The sequence below is a fragment of the Priapulus caudatus genome, unplaced genomic scaffold (genome assembly GCF_000485595.1).
Source record: "Priapulus caudatus unplaced genomic scaffold, Priapulus_caudatus-5.0.1 Scaffold464, whole genome shotgun sequence".
NCBI classification, from domain to species: Eukaryota; Metazoa; Priapulida; class Priapulimorpha; order Priapulimorphida; family Priapulidae; genus Priapulus; species Priapulus caudatus.
The window spans coordinates 157381-171597 of record NW_014577525.1 but is presented as its reverse complement, the minus strand read 5'-3'; the positions used below and the strand labels follow the sequence as shown (position 1 = coordinate 171597).

Below are 14217 nucleotides of genomic sequence, written 5' to 3'. Positions count from 1 at the left end.
ATAAAAATATTGAATATTTTAAGTTGTTTTAGAAGTTAGTAGATTGATTCATCTACCTACTATTAATAATTGTCTGGTATTTGGTAAGAGCATGATAGGCTACCTGTGGCAAGGAATCGCAGTGAACAAAAATTGCCGTCAACAGCACACGTCACCACTCGGAGGTGACGTGTGCTGTGACGCGGCAAAGGCCACAAAAATTGCCGACCACGAAAATTGCCTGTACGAGCAACGAAAATGGTGAAGTGTGCTGCCAGCTTTAGTGTAGCTGTAAAACTAATGTCCTCCGTTTCACTCCTGCGGCGGAGCTGAGGGCTATAGTTCTAGAGCTACTGCTACTGCAGTACTGGTGTAAAAAAAACTATACAACAACAGTGCTCGTTACGAGGCAGAGCCAGAAAGATAGAACTCAACTGATTTGGTTAGGTTAAGGATAATGGATATTGATAGGCCTAGCCTAATAACTTGTCACCTATGTCTGGCGATTTCATAAATCGGTCGATTCTGGCCTTAAATTCACAGGTCGTGGTTGCTATACATAATATACTAATTACTATACATTATAGAGGTTGTACTGAGTAATACAGGATAATAATAAACAAAGAGAAATGAATATGACACTACAGTATACTTCGCGTATCTCACTGGACTTGAGTTTACAATTTCAGCAGTGTAACAATTATTTTGTCACATATTTTGTGGCAATGAATGGGCCTTGAACAAACCTGTCGCCCACTATATAGAAACACTAATGCCTTCTTAAAGCAAGGGTTTCTCATGTATTTACCAACCGTTTACATATTTTCTTGACCGTTCTAACACCTGCCGGTACTTCTTGCCTAACAACAAGTGTAGTATATATAGCAGCGCACGAAATTCAGATTTGTTTGCACCAGCCCAGAGGGCTGGTAACAGCAATTTCTTACCAGCCCTTACCATAATTTACCAGCCCTCATAAATTTTGTTTGTAAAATCAATGTCATGTTTCACGCTTGCATTTACCCATTTTCGATTTTAAATTTGTAAAATGTTGATAAATTATGGCGTAATATCCTTCAGGTAAAATAGTAATGTATGCTATTTGCTCATTGATGCTATAAATAAAAATGTAGGTACTCGCTAACATGTGCTGAAACCACCGGCTCAGAGGGCCAGTGTTGTGCCAATGTTACCGGCCCTCCAAATAATTTGCCAGCATATGCCGGTGGGCCGGTGCTAATTTCGCGCCCTGTATAGTAAGGCTAATATCTCATGGAACACTTACATCATTCTATTGACCAACATGTGCACCAATTTACTGTTTTATAGCCTATAACTTTAGAAACTCGTAATAATTTTTATGCTGAAGTGAAGCAATGATTGTTTTAAGTTGTGCTGTATTAGAATAGGATGTTCATGGTGATGGTGGTATATAGGTGATTATATATTCATGTGACATGTGATTTAAGCATTACTGCAGGTTCTATCACATATGCTGCCTAGATCTAAATGAGTGATTGATGAATATATTGCATGTATGTTGTATTTATATTATTTATGCATATATATACACATGTTCAGATGTGCAATAGCTGCTCACATAACATTGCCACCTGTTTCAGAAATCATGGAAGTAACGGCAGAGAACCTGCAAACGTTGGCAGGATATCTTGAGAAGACACTCAGTCCTGTTGCTCAAGAGAGAAGAACAGGTGTGGCAAAATTACACGGGAATATATAGCCTCGTTCACACGAGACCTCGTATTTATGAAATACGGTATTTGCGAAATACCGAATCTGAGACAAATACGCGGCCGAGCGTTCACACGCTGATTCGCGGCTCCAGAAATACGGTATTTGCGAGCTGCGAGCTGCTTTAAACAATCAAGCGAACAATGCGAAGTAAACAATGCAATGCGCACCAACTGCCGATAAAATACGTAGACTGGTCCGCGCTCGACAGTTCCACTCGCATTACACTGGAACTGTCGAGCGCGGACCAGTCTATAAAATACGCGGCTTCAGAAATCCGGTATTTAGCATTCACACGAGGAAATGCGCGGTCCAAGAGATCCGGTATTTCTCAAGCACGGCAAATTCTTTGGGGTCTGGGAAGCCGCGTATTTACATCAAATACCGGATCTGTTTAGATACCGTATTTCTTGGACCGCGCATTTTGCCTCGTGTGAACGCTAACTACCGGATTTCTTGCTACGTGTGAACGCGGCTTATAGCTCACCGTTTCGATAATTGCGACAGTACTATTCATCATCGTTTAAAGTGAATCGCATCTATTGGTTACCAGGGTGTGAAATTAACAGGAGTCCAGAGTCAAATACTCCCTGATTTACTGTCGGACTCCCTGATTTGACATATGCAGGAGTCCGTGTGACTCCCTGAAAATTCTGCCATACTAACTAGTTCGTTACGGAGCACGGCCTCGCAGAATTACTGTATTTTTTCAGCTAATGTTTAAAGAAAATTTGGCAGACGTGCAACTGCATGAATCTTAAAAATAAGCAAATGTATGCGTTATTGTTAATATCTTTTATTTTGAACCTCATACTGCGGACTCCCTCATTTTGCTGCAGACTCCCTCTTTTTGAGGGTACACGGACTCCCTTGTTCAAAAGTTAATTTCTACCTCTGGGTTACTCGCAGATATTGATACAAACTATGAATAATCTATAGTTGATTATGCAATATCATTGTGCGATTGCCTTCCTGGGAACCAATTAGGCACGCTAGCTGTAAAAGAATAAGACGTGTGTCGTGTGCGAGTATTTTATGTGACGTTATGTTTCTCCTGCACTTCTCTCCAGCCGAGAAATTCCTCGAGTCTATTGAAGGCAACCAGAACTACCCGTTGCTCCTGCTGCATCTGCTGGATAAGGCTGATGTGACTGTAGCACTGCGGGTCAGCGCGGCCATCACTTTCAAGAACTACATCAAACGCAACTGGAGAGTGGTGAGTACGAATTCGTCGGCAGTGGCAGCCGGAAGTTGCGATGGCCCAAACCTAGTTTAGCACCCCTGATTAGTTTAGCACCCCGGATTAGTTTAGCACATATGCGAAAACACATTTGCTAGGTCCCAAACTATCCTTGATCATCTTATCTTTAACTGTTGCGATCGTCCAATCGCGTCAACCTGTGTTGTGTAGAGGCTCAAACTATCTCATAACCTTATAAAGATTAATATTTAAAGTTCAAGGGACTATACATCAAATAGCGTGACAGAGTTATATCAAACATCAAATACACAGATCAACGCTGCAGATCCCAGTAGAAAGAGCTTCAATTTTGCAATTAACCGAAGAGGAAGGAAGAGAATTCCAATCTGAAATGACAGAAATGAACAAGCTAAACTTAAAGATTTATATAAAAGGCTATCTTTGGCACTAGTGCAGTGTTTTTTTGTAATTTTAAACCGATGCAAGTCATAATTGTGTTTGTAGTTTTTTCTTACAGAAAAAGTAATGCCAGATCATATTTTATTCAGGAGGTTTTTTCGCGGCATGCGTGTATTTGGATGTTTAATATGACGTGTTGTAGTAAGTGTAATATGAGTGAATCTTAATGCACTTAGTTATGCTCTGACCTATGCCTCTACTTCGTGTGTGGTCTTTCGCCGTGCCGGGTGTAAATTTATAAAGCTTCTCGGTAAACTTGGTTAGTTAGGTGAATGTATCTGTAAGACACGCGTCACGACATCGCATGCACGTCTGCACAGGTGGAAGACAGTGCTGACAAGATTCATGCCAGCGACAGGCAGGCGATCAAGACCGAGATCGTTGGTTTGATGCTGCGTAGTCCGGAACAACTGCAAAAACAGGTGCGGCGATGATAGTGATGACGATGATGAGAGTGATTATACACTTGATGCTGTAGCTGAGCATCTATCATTACAGTGGTATCATAAATAAAATGATAGTGATGACGATAATGAGAATGATTATATACATTTAATGCTGTAGCTAAACATCTGTCATTACAGTGCCGCTGAGTGGTATCATAATTAAAATGATAATAATGATGATGGTGATAATGACGTTCATGATGACGATAATGAGAATGATTATACAGTGATATTATACCTGATCATTTATGACATAGCACCAGTATTATTAGTGAAATGATGATAGTGATGATGGAGGTATTCTGGAAGTTATCACCTTTTTGTAGCAGCAGCATCAGCACCAGCAGCTAGTGGAGGACAATACAAGGAGGACAACGTTTATGCTACAAAGATGCTGTACATAATTTGTCGCTCTCCCTAGCAGCAGTCAAGTCGTGTGTGCGGATACACGGATACACGCCGTACTGATGTGCTGAGAATAGAGAGAATTAGGGATTAATTAGGGGAGAATTACAACCTGTAAATGCAGTCTCTGTGTGTGTGTTTCATGTAGCTTAGCGATGCTATAAGTATTATTGGACGGGAGGACTTCCCGGACAAGTGGCCGGACCTTCTGGGAGAGATGGTGCTGAAGTTTCAGAGCGGCGACTTTCACATTATCAACGGTGTGCTCCGAACTGCTCATTCACTGTTTAAACGGTAAATCTGCCAGCAGGCGTCGCCACCCTTTCCGCAAGATGTCGTTTCAGCTACCAATGTCCTGAACACGTCGCCTATAAATTTAAACGACTGAAAAGTTTTGACAACGTGAAATTTCGATGCTTTAGAACAGGGGTACTTAACCTGTGGTCGAGGTACTCCTTTGGGGTCCGTGAATAGGCTTCAGGGGTATGTGAACCAGGCGCATAAAAATTATTGTGTTTATGTGCTTATGTGCATTTTTCTTGGGAGGGGTCTGTAGCTTTCACCAGATTCTCAAAGGGGTCCATGACTCTGACTGCTTTAGAATAAGCTGTAATGCATTCGATTTTGTGGGTGTTATAAGCATTTTGGTTTCTGCAGTTATCGCCACGAGTTCAAGTCACAAGAGTTGTGGACAGAGATCAAATATGTTTTGGATTCCTTTGCATCACCGCTCACGGAACTCTTCAAGGTAGGAATAAAAGTATAGGTAAGATATAAGGTACAGATAAAATCAATATTTATTTTAAACAAGTCAATCCAGTTTATTTTGTTTTTTTGCAATGCGTCGAAAAATAAGCTCGTAATGTAACCACTGCCTTTTCATTACGAATCATGATTTTCTACATATCTTCAAACGCAACTCCACATGCAGTCAAACCCACATTCGCGGACAACTCTTTACAATGAACACTTAATTTGTCTATATAATGACAATTTTGGGGTTTGCATTGAACAACCCTAATATAGAGGTTTGACCGTACTTGCAATGAGTTTTGCGTCGTCGCCACCCTTAACGGGAAATGCTCATTCTTGCGAATAGTATAGTGCTGTTAATGCGTCGAAGTTTTGCTTATTCAAAACAAAGGTGTATCTGATTCTGTGTAGTTTACTCCATTTCTATTTTGAAATTGGGCGATATCTCGTGCTATCGCGAGATAGTCCGAGATTCACAAGAAATGGCAGCGGTAATCAAATCGAGTAATCAAAATTCGAATCATGCTTGTTTAGGAGAATATAGCCAACTACGAAGGTTCTAAGCCATTTAATCATTACTCTAGACAGTTTCTGTTACTCAAGCAATAACGGTAAGTGTCGTAAAAGTGGGTAAAACACTGGTTGGAAATTATGTTCGAAATCCGGGCATTGCTCGTGCTTGCGAGTAGCACAGTGCCAGTACACTGTGTCGACGCTGTTTTGCTGCAGGCTACGATGGGTCTGGCGGAGACGCACGCGAACGACTCTGCCGCCCTGAGCGTCATCTTCAGCTCGCTCGTTCTCATCTGCAAGCTGTTCTACAGTCTCAACTTCCAGGTACGGTCGTGTCCCGCGGTTTTGGGACGAGTACCGGCACGAGACGTGGCGTGTTGGTAATCGATAGAGATGTCCACCCGTCAATTAGCGTTGGGGGTGGGCATTGGGGAAAAAAATGTCAGTGTCGAAGTACCACCAAGTCAGCTTTCCTCGTCTACTCCGGGTAAAATGCAGCAAATGGTATTCTAGCTTGACCGGCCTTGCAACAATGTCCAGTGCGCGTGGGGTTGTCACACTAAGGCCGATGGGCCAGTCGCGTTCTGGCATCGTTCAAAGTTGTGTTTTGTGCTCTGAAGGATATTCCGGAATTTTTCGAGGACAACATGGCTATATGGATGAAGCACTTCCTAACTCTGCTCACGTTAGACAACAAGCTGTTAAACACACAGGTGAGATGAAACAGGGGGAATGTGCTGATAGCCTACCATACATACTTATATACTTACTTAAATAGTATTTACTTTAATTTAATTAGTTTTCCTTTTTTACTCTAAATGCATCTGGTAAAGTTTACAGTTAGTTATATTGCGCTGCATGATATGTGTTATATCTATATATGTACTGTAGTTGATGTTTCTGGCTAGAATATAATAAGTTATGTATAATTTATAAGGTTAATATAGGCTATAGCTTTCAAAGTAAGCATTACATGACGTATTCGTAACAAATTTAATATACATATCACACAAAATTTTAACGAAGTTCCATCCCATTCTGGTTATTGATTGGCTTCTTTTTGCTTAGGAGGATGAGGAGGCTGGACTGCTTGAGATGCTTCGCTCGCAGATCTGTGATAACATCACCATGTACGCGCAGAAATATGAGTCTGAGTTCAGACCATACCTCCCCGACTTTGTGACAGTTGTCTGGAACCTATTGGTGACAACTGGCCCACAGGTCAAATACGACCTGGTAAGACTCTTACAGTTGAAAAGTATCGAAAGTTAAACCTGTATATAACTACCATTTAATAGAAACAACAAGTGCCGCTTATAGGCAGGTATCTGCTCTATAGCGTTGTCCCCTAATGCAGCTTTGGTTGTGGTTGTTTTCCTGTAACTTAACGTAGTTGTACCTGTAAAATCAACCTATAGTTTTAAATGTGGAACGAGGTAGAGAAGAGTTGGTAACGTTTCTCATGTTTTTCTTGCATTTAGTATAGACCTGTAGTTGGTATTCTAGTACACTGCACATTAGGAAGCTTAGCCTTTACCAGTGTTAGTATTATTGTTAATATTATTATTTTTATCCGGAAGGTATATGGTACATGATGATTAGGAAGTGATCAGATGACGCACATGTTTGATGTTTTCTGCAGCTGGTGAGCAATGCGATACAGTTCCTGGCATCGGTAGCCGACCGCGCTCACTACAAGAACCTGTTTGAGGAGATGAGCACCCTAACAAGCATCTGTGAGAAGGTCATCGTTCCCAACATCGAGTGCAGGAGTAAGTGACATCTGCATCCCGTCTCCCGGATGACACTCTCTGCTTCCCGGATGTTTCCCGGGGCAACGTTGGTTGAATCGGTCACAGCGTGACACGTCCGCGAAAGGCCGTGTTTTGTATGCGTGGTAGTCTAGTCGTGTCCCACGGTGTCGTGGTTGATGGCGCGTTCTGACAGGGGATCGCTTGCAAAGCTCGCCGTTGTTTTCTCCTATACACGCGGATGGGACCTGGCGAATTGCAAGAGATTTAGTGCTGACGTTCTGATCCGTTGTTTGATAAAACATGCTGCCGAGTTCTCAGACGCCATCGTATTAACATTGCCGACGTGGTGATGACTGGGTTAGCGAGTTATTTTCAGACGCTATTGTAATTAACCTGTATCCCATTCCTACGCTTACAGCGGCAGACGAGGAGCAGTTTGAAGACAATGCCGAGGAGTACATCCGCAGGGACATCGAAGGTTCAGGTGCGTACCACTGGGTAGGTTGGTGCCATTGTCGCTATTCCCTAGCGATGGCTTCTTTTTATCTTGCGGTAGCAGTAGCTGGCTCTGCGTGCAATCATGTGTTCCTGCAGACTATTGTATCGCCGAGTGGAGTAACCGACACCATGTGCGGACAATTGAGCTACCCTGCCTGGTTTAATAATGCGCGCTGGCCTCGTAGTTGCGTCGCTGTCCGTCGATGCTGACGCGCGTGTTTTTCGTTGCGCCGGCAGATTTCGACACGCGGCGGCGGTCGGCGTGCGATCTCGTGAGGTCACTGTGCCGCTTCTTCGATCAGCAGGTTACCCAGATCTTCTCACAGTACGTCCAAGTTCTGCTGCAGGTATGCTGTGTTCGCCCCCGCGCTCTGAAGTGAGATGGATGGACTTTTTTTAGGGGAAATAGACAATAGACAATTACAGACAGTTACGGACAATAATTGACAGTTGCAGAAAATTACGGAAAGTTTGCGGTGAAATTTGCGGGCGGTTGCCGAACTTTGCATAACGACTCTTTAAATGTACAGAAAAAGCAAAAATGTGCAAAATTTGCTTATTGGAGGAGAGTTTCAGAAAACTTATTGACAGTTCCCCAACCAGCAGGTCGGTGTCACAAACTAGGCTCAACATGCCGGGGAGTTTATTTTACCAAAGGGGTAGCAGCAGCATTGGGTATTCTCGGCCAGTTGGAGAGGGCATAAAAAAATTGGGGAGTGTTCAAAAGAAGATTGGGTGGAGGAGTGTTACGTGGGCTGTTTGCAACTGGGTTTATGTGTCAAATCGTGTGTGTAAGCGGATCCTGGCGTCGTTGCCAAATTGTTCCACGTTTCCACTTACACATTTTCCTTCAGCAATATGCAAAGAATCCATCCAGCAACTGGAAGTGCAAAGACACGGCCATTTTCCTCGTGACGTCGGTCGCCGCCAAGGCGCAGACGGCTAAAGTAAGTAGCGCTGCGATCGCAATCTTTCTATGCATGTAATTAAACCTAACGAGAGTAACTGCTTGATAGTTATCGTTATCTGTAGTACATACTCGCTAGAGGGTGGAGGTGAATCCTGCCCTTCCATGGTGCAGACGTCTATAGCATGTAGCAGTATTACAAGGGTGAATAATGACAAAAATTCAAAATTAAATTAAATTTACTTTAATTAAAATAAAATATAAAAATAAAATTTAAATTTGTCATTAATTACCCCTGATATTATGGAGTTTGTAATGCAAACGTACTAAGCCCGATAGAAATAAGTAACTGCATAGGAGCTATCTCCATAGTACATCATACAGGGGGAATCGTATGAGTGTAGGAGTGAGGAATGTGATTGCAGGCAAGCGTGTGAGGTTAGCAGCAGTCGACAGCATCCCGCAATATCAGAGAAGATGCTCAAATGTATGTGAGCAAGGTGTGCGTACGTGTATCAGTTGCATGTGGAGTTTGGATTTTGCAGCACGGCATAACACAGACGAGCGAACTGGTGAACGTCGCCGATTTCTTCACGTCCACAATAGCGCCCGAACTGCAGTCCGAAAACAGTGAGTACAGTTAATGTGAAACTACTTCATGCTTCTTAATTTTTCTGGAAAAAATCATCAATTTTTGCTTCGATCAGTTTCACAGTGAGGGAGATTGGGGTAAAAGTTGCGTTTCACATGTCGCGTTTAGCAGTAATTGCGTTTTCTATCCTCAGTTGACCAGTATCCGGTGTTGAAGGCAGACTGCATCAAATACGTGATGACCTTCAGAAATCAGGTGAGCGCTGTTAACGTGTCGCAGACCTGCCAACCCTTACGATTTTTTCGTATTCATTACTAATTCCAAGATGTTTTTACGAATGTACGATCAAACTGAAAAACTTACATTTTTTTACGACTTGAAAATTAATGTGTTTTTTACATTATGTGAGCCGAGAAATATCTGGCGATTGTGGGCGCAGCCATATTGGATCACGCGTTCATGTTGTTCTCGCTTGTTCAAATAGTTGTTGCTACTATGTACGATGGGAGCTTCCATCTTTAATCTTAGACACTTAAACGTACGCGCCATCTCGTGGCAACTTTCATAACGATCCCAACGAACATTCTTTTGAGAAGGTTCCTGATACCATCCCTGTGCATTCTACTGTTTCGGCGTGTATGTGAACACATTTGGGACTAACAGGGTTTACTAGAATCCCACCACTCCACCACAGAGTCACCGCAGTAGACGTTAGATGAGCGCTGTCGCTCCGCGGCACTTGTTTACATTATGTGAGCCGAGAAATATCTGGCGATTGTGGGTGCAGCCATATTGGATCACGCGTTCACGATGTTCTCGTTTGTTCAAATAGTTGTTGCTACTATGTACGATGGGAGCTTCCATCTTTAATCTTAGACACTTAAACGTACGCGCCATCTCGTGGCAACTTTCATAACGATCCCAACGAACATTCTTTTGAGAAGGTTCCTGATACCATCCCTGTGCATTCCACTGTTTCGGCGTGTATGTGAACACATTTGGGACTAACAGGGTTTACTAGAATCCCACCACTCCACCACAGAGTCACCGCAGTAGACGTTAGATGAGCGCTGTCGCTCTGCGGCACTTGTTTACATTATGTGAGCCGAGAAATATCTGGCGATTGTGGGCGCAGCCATATTGGATCACGCGTTCATGTTGTTCTCGCGTGATCTAGAGTTAGTCCCATCATTCATTGCGCGCATAACATACAAACAAAATGGCCGCCTGCTGCAAGAAAAGAAAAGCCTTACTATTTTCATGAATCACAGGTTGGCAGGTCTGGTGTCGGTGCGGCGCTTTTTCTACTGCACACATCTACCGTCGCATGGCTGCACATTGTTTCATCTTTACTAGATGTAGGCGAGGTGACAGTGTGAATGTTGCGAGCGACAAATGAAGCTGAAGTCGAGGTCTCAGAAGGACAGCTGTCCCGAGTCGTACCTAGCACCCTCTACTCTATGCAACAATTTGTGTTTGTAAACGTTAGCATAAAACATGTGTGCACATGCTTGTGTGTGTGCGTGCGTGCAGGCGTGCGCGTGCGTGCGTGAAGGCGCGCGCGTACGTGTTTCTGTACACCGTAACAACTTTATACATCTGTTCATAGTTGCCTAAGGAGGTGCTCGTTGCGTGTGTGCCCTTGCTCGTTGCACTACTGAAGGCACAGAAGGTTGTTGTACACAGCTACGCATCCTACACCATCGAGCGTCTCTTCACAGTCAAGGACCAACATGGCAAGCCAATGTGAGTGTGTAAGCATGCTCCTCTCCTCCCACTCAAGGAGCTAAATATAACAAGGAGAGGAAGCGGATTGGCTGTGTGCTTTTCGCCTCAAGGGCGCCATCTATGGACCATAATCAGCTGAAACGGCTGTGCAGAGCAAACCCAGAGTCAATAGAACACTAATCTGTTCTAGGGTCTCTGCCGAACCCAAATTTGGGCCAGATATGGCAGCGCTTCCTCTCCTTGTTATATTTAGCTCCTTGCTCCCACTCTGCTTCCGTCTAATATTTCATCCCTTATCCCACTCTTCTCCGATTTCTTTTCTCTTTATTCTTTTCTTCTCTCATCTCCTGTCCCCTCTTCCCTCTTCCCTCTCTTCATGTTTATTTTTCTGTTCTCTACCCTCTTGTCTCTCCTCTCATTTCTACTCTCTCTCTCTCTCTCTCATCTATTCTTTCCTCTCCTCTCTTTCCTATCTTTTCTGTTCTTTTTTCAGCTTTTATCTCTTTCATCATCTCTTTCCTCCTCCTCTTCTGTCTCTTCTCTCATCTCACCCCCCCTCTCTCTCTCCTCTGTCCTCTCTTTCTTTTCCTTTCCCCTTTCCTTTCTCATCTCCTTCCTCCTCTCTCCTTGCCTATGCCCACTCCTCCTCTTCTCTCCTATCCCTGCTCTCCTCATTCTTTCCATCCCAATCCACAGTAGTGAGGCAGCAGAGGGTAACTGATGTCATAATGTGCACATGTGTTGTCACTATTGTAACAGACTCAGTCAGTCAGTCATCAGTCAGCCATCAGTCAGCCAGCCAGCAAGCCAGCCAGCCAGCCAGTCAGCCAGCGAGCAATTTAGTCAGCCAGCGAGCAAGTTAGTCAGCCAGCGAGCAAGTTAGTCAGCCAGCCAGCAAGTTAGTCAGCCAGCCAGCAAGTTAGTCAGTTCTGTCAGCCACCAGCCATCCAGCCAGCCAGTCAGCCTCGATCAGTAGTGACTAGGAGGAGAGGCAGTGATGTGTGTGTGTGCTTGCTTTTCTGCGTGCAGGCTGAGTAGGGAGGATGTCAGCCCCCATGCAGAGCTGCTGCTGGTGAACATGTTCAGTGCGCTCAGTCTGCCCGGATCCAGCGAGAACGAGTACATCATGAAAGGTAACGCGGACGTCATACTCGCGGCTCGCTGCTGAAGCGTGCAACGCCTCCGGAAACCTCGCTGGTCGTTGCTGCTGCGCTGGTTGCTGCAGTGTTGATCGTGCTGAAGCCTTGAATGATGCGCTGATAGACGTTTACATGCTGACAACAACAGACGAGCAGTCACAAATTTCGTTTTTGAATAATTTCTAAGTGATTGATGTGTGCGTGCGTGCGTGCGTGCGTGCATGCGTGTTTGTGCGTTGCATGTGTGCGTGTGTCTGTGCTTGCGTGCGTCCGTGCCTGCATGCGTCTGTGCCTGCGTGCGTGTGTGTGCGTGTGGGCATGCGTGTTTGTGTGTTGCGTGTGTGCGTGTGTGCACAGATGTTTGTGCGTTGCGTGCGTGCGTGCATGTGTGCGCATGTTGACGTGTGTGTTTGTATCTCGCAGGCATCATGAGGAGTATGTCGCTGCTGCAGGAGCTGGCTGTCCCCTACGTGCCCGCCATCATACCAAAGCTTAACCAGATCCTGCTCACTGTTGCAAAGGTAGGGCTTTACCTATTTAGCAATAGTAGTCGGTCGCAATATTGGTAAATATCATTAACTGTCGGTAAATATCGGTAAATATCAGTGAACATTAGTAACTATAAGTAAATATCGGTAGTAGTTGCAATATTAGAAAATATATCAGTGGCAGTGCGCGCCCGGCCGACTGAATGGCCATCACTAACTACCATCAACCATTCCCATCTCACGACCTCCAGCGAATTCGTCTTCACTATTCTAACACATTGCACGTGCTGATAACACGGTCTATCGCTGTCGTGATCGCTTGTGATACGACCGTCGTTGGCGGTGGCCGCCCCTATTGAGTCTGCGCTTAATTAGACGATAGCAGCTTGCTGACGTGGCGAGAGCGTGCGTGTGCAGGAACATTGGCTCGCTGATGTAGGGGGCGCCACTCTCGTTGCAGAACCCGAGCAAGCCGCACTTCAACCACTACTTGTTCGAGTCGCTGAGCTTGTCGATACGCATCACGTGCAAGGCCAACCCGCAGGCCATCTCTAGTTTCGAGGCGGCTCTCTTTCCACCATTCCAAGAGATTCTCCAGTTGGACGTGCAAGGTATGTGCGAAACGCGTGAGTGTCGTGTGGTGCCTCGCGGTTAGAAACGAACTTTTGCGAAACGAAGTTCTTGCTGGCCAAAAAAAACAGGCAGCAAACTTATTGATCCAGGCAGCAGCATAGTAATCTGCAGCAGGCAGAAACCCTTAGCAGTTCTACTGCCTCCTACTGCTCTTTACTGCCCTTAATATAATGAATATAATGGTTCTTTTTTCCTTTCTTCTTCTTATTATTTCTTGATGGTAATTGAGATTGTTTAATTTCTTGGTTAAAATAAGTTGATCCTAGTATGATTAAATCTGTCCTCCCAGCCTTGTTGGTATTTCCTTGTGCTGTCATCTGTCTCTCTCTTGCAGAGTTCATCTGCTACATGTCTGTCATCTGTCTCTCTCTTGCAGAGTTCATCCATGCAATCGCCGCTGGTGATGCGTTTCCTCCCTATCACAGCTATACATCGAATATTAAAGCGCCGGCACGAAATGCGCATCTAAACGCTAATTTCTGCAGTTGACTAGACTAGCAAATACTTCGTGTCATGCATAATCATACCTACCTCTAATGCAAATAAACTCTAGTTCCTCCCATTTGACTGCGCGTCTCCCAACAAGAAAAGTAGTCGTGACCGAAATCAGGTAATGCAGTCAGCCAACGCACTATATTGTTTCAAACAACATAACATCGAAGGTGGCTGACGCTGACGTCAGATGTTTCTTATCTTTTGATGCCGCCCGTTACCGCTGTACCGCGGCCCCACGCTGGCACGGTTGCTTGGCAGATTGGGACTGTCAACAACAGTCGGAGGGTATTTTCAAAATACCTTTTAGAAAGAACACGCGCAGTAAAATGCGGAAGGAATTAGAGGTTTATATTGCCATAATAGTTATGATTAGAGTGACACGAAGTATTTCGCTAGTCTAGTACTGCAAAAATTAGCGTTTTTGGATGCCGCATTTGTGCGGCCTTTAAGAGCGTCTAGTCCGAGCCCGTTGAAT

The 14217-nt window shown here is 44.4% G+C and overlaps 1 protein-coding gene across 1 annotated transcript in view; it reads left to right on the top strand.

Annotated features, from left to right (window-relative positions):
- LOC106810692 (exportin-2-like) overlaps window positions 1-14217 on the top strand; it is a 26677-nt gene that overhangs the window by 3461 nt on the left and 8999 nt on the right. The window contains exons 2-20 of the mRNA XM_014814126.1: window positions 1602-1691; window positions 2802-2947; window positions 3712-3813; window positions 4391-4536; window positions 4900-4990; window positions 5725-5832; window positions 6129-6221; window positions 6577-6744; window positions 7151-7280; window positions 7681-7746; window positions 7998-8107; window positions 8615-8707; window positions 9213-9297; window positions 9453-9514; window positions 10869-11005; window positions 12017-12120; window positions 12550-12647; window positions 13075-13225; window positions 13582-13634. Coding sequence (XP_014669612.1) covers window positions 1607-1691; window positions 2802-2947; window positions 3712-3813; window positions 4391-4536; window positions 4900-4990; window positions 5725-5832; window positions 6129-6221; window positions 6577-6744; window positions 7151-7280; window positions 7681-7746; window positions 7998-8107; window positions 8615-8707; window positions 9213-9297; window positions 9453-9514; window positions 10869-11005; window positions 12017-12120; window positions 12550-12647; window positions 13075-13225; window positions 13582-13634 — 2028 coding nt within the window. The 5' untranslated portion in view covers window positions 1602-1606. The remainder of the gene's footprint in view (window positions 1-1601; window positions 1692-2801; window positions 2948-3711; window positions 3814-4390; window positions 4537-4899; window positions 4991-5724; window positions 5833-6128; window positions 6222-6576; window positions 6745-7150; window positions 7281-7680; window positions 7747-7997; window positions 8108-8614; window positions 8708-9212; window positions 9298-9452; window positions 9515-10868; window positions 11006-12016; window positions 12121-12549; window positions 12648-13074; window positions 13226-13581; window positions 13635-14217) is intronic.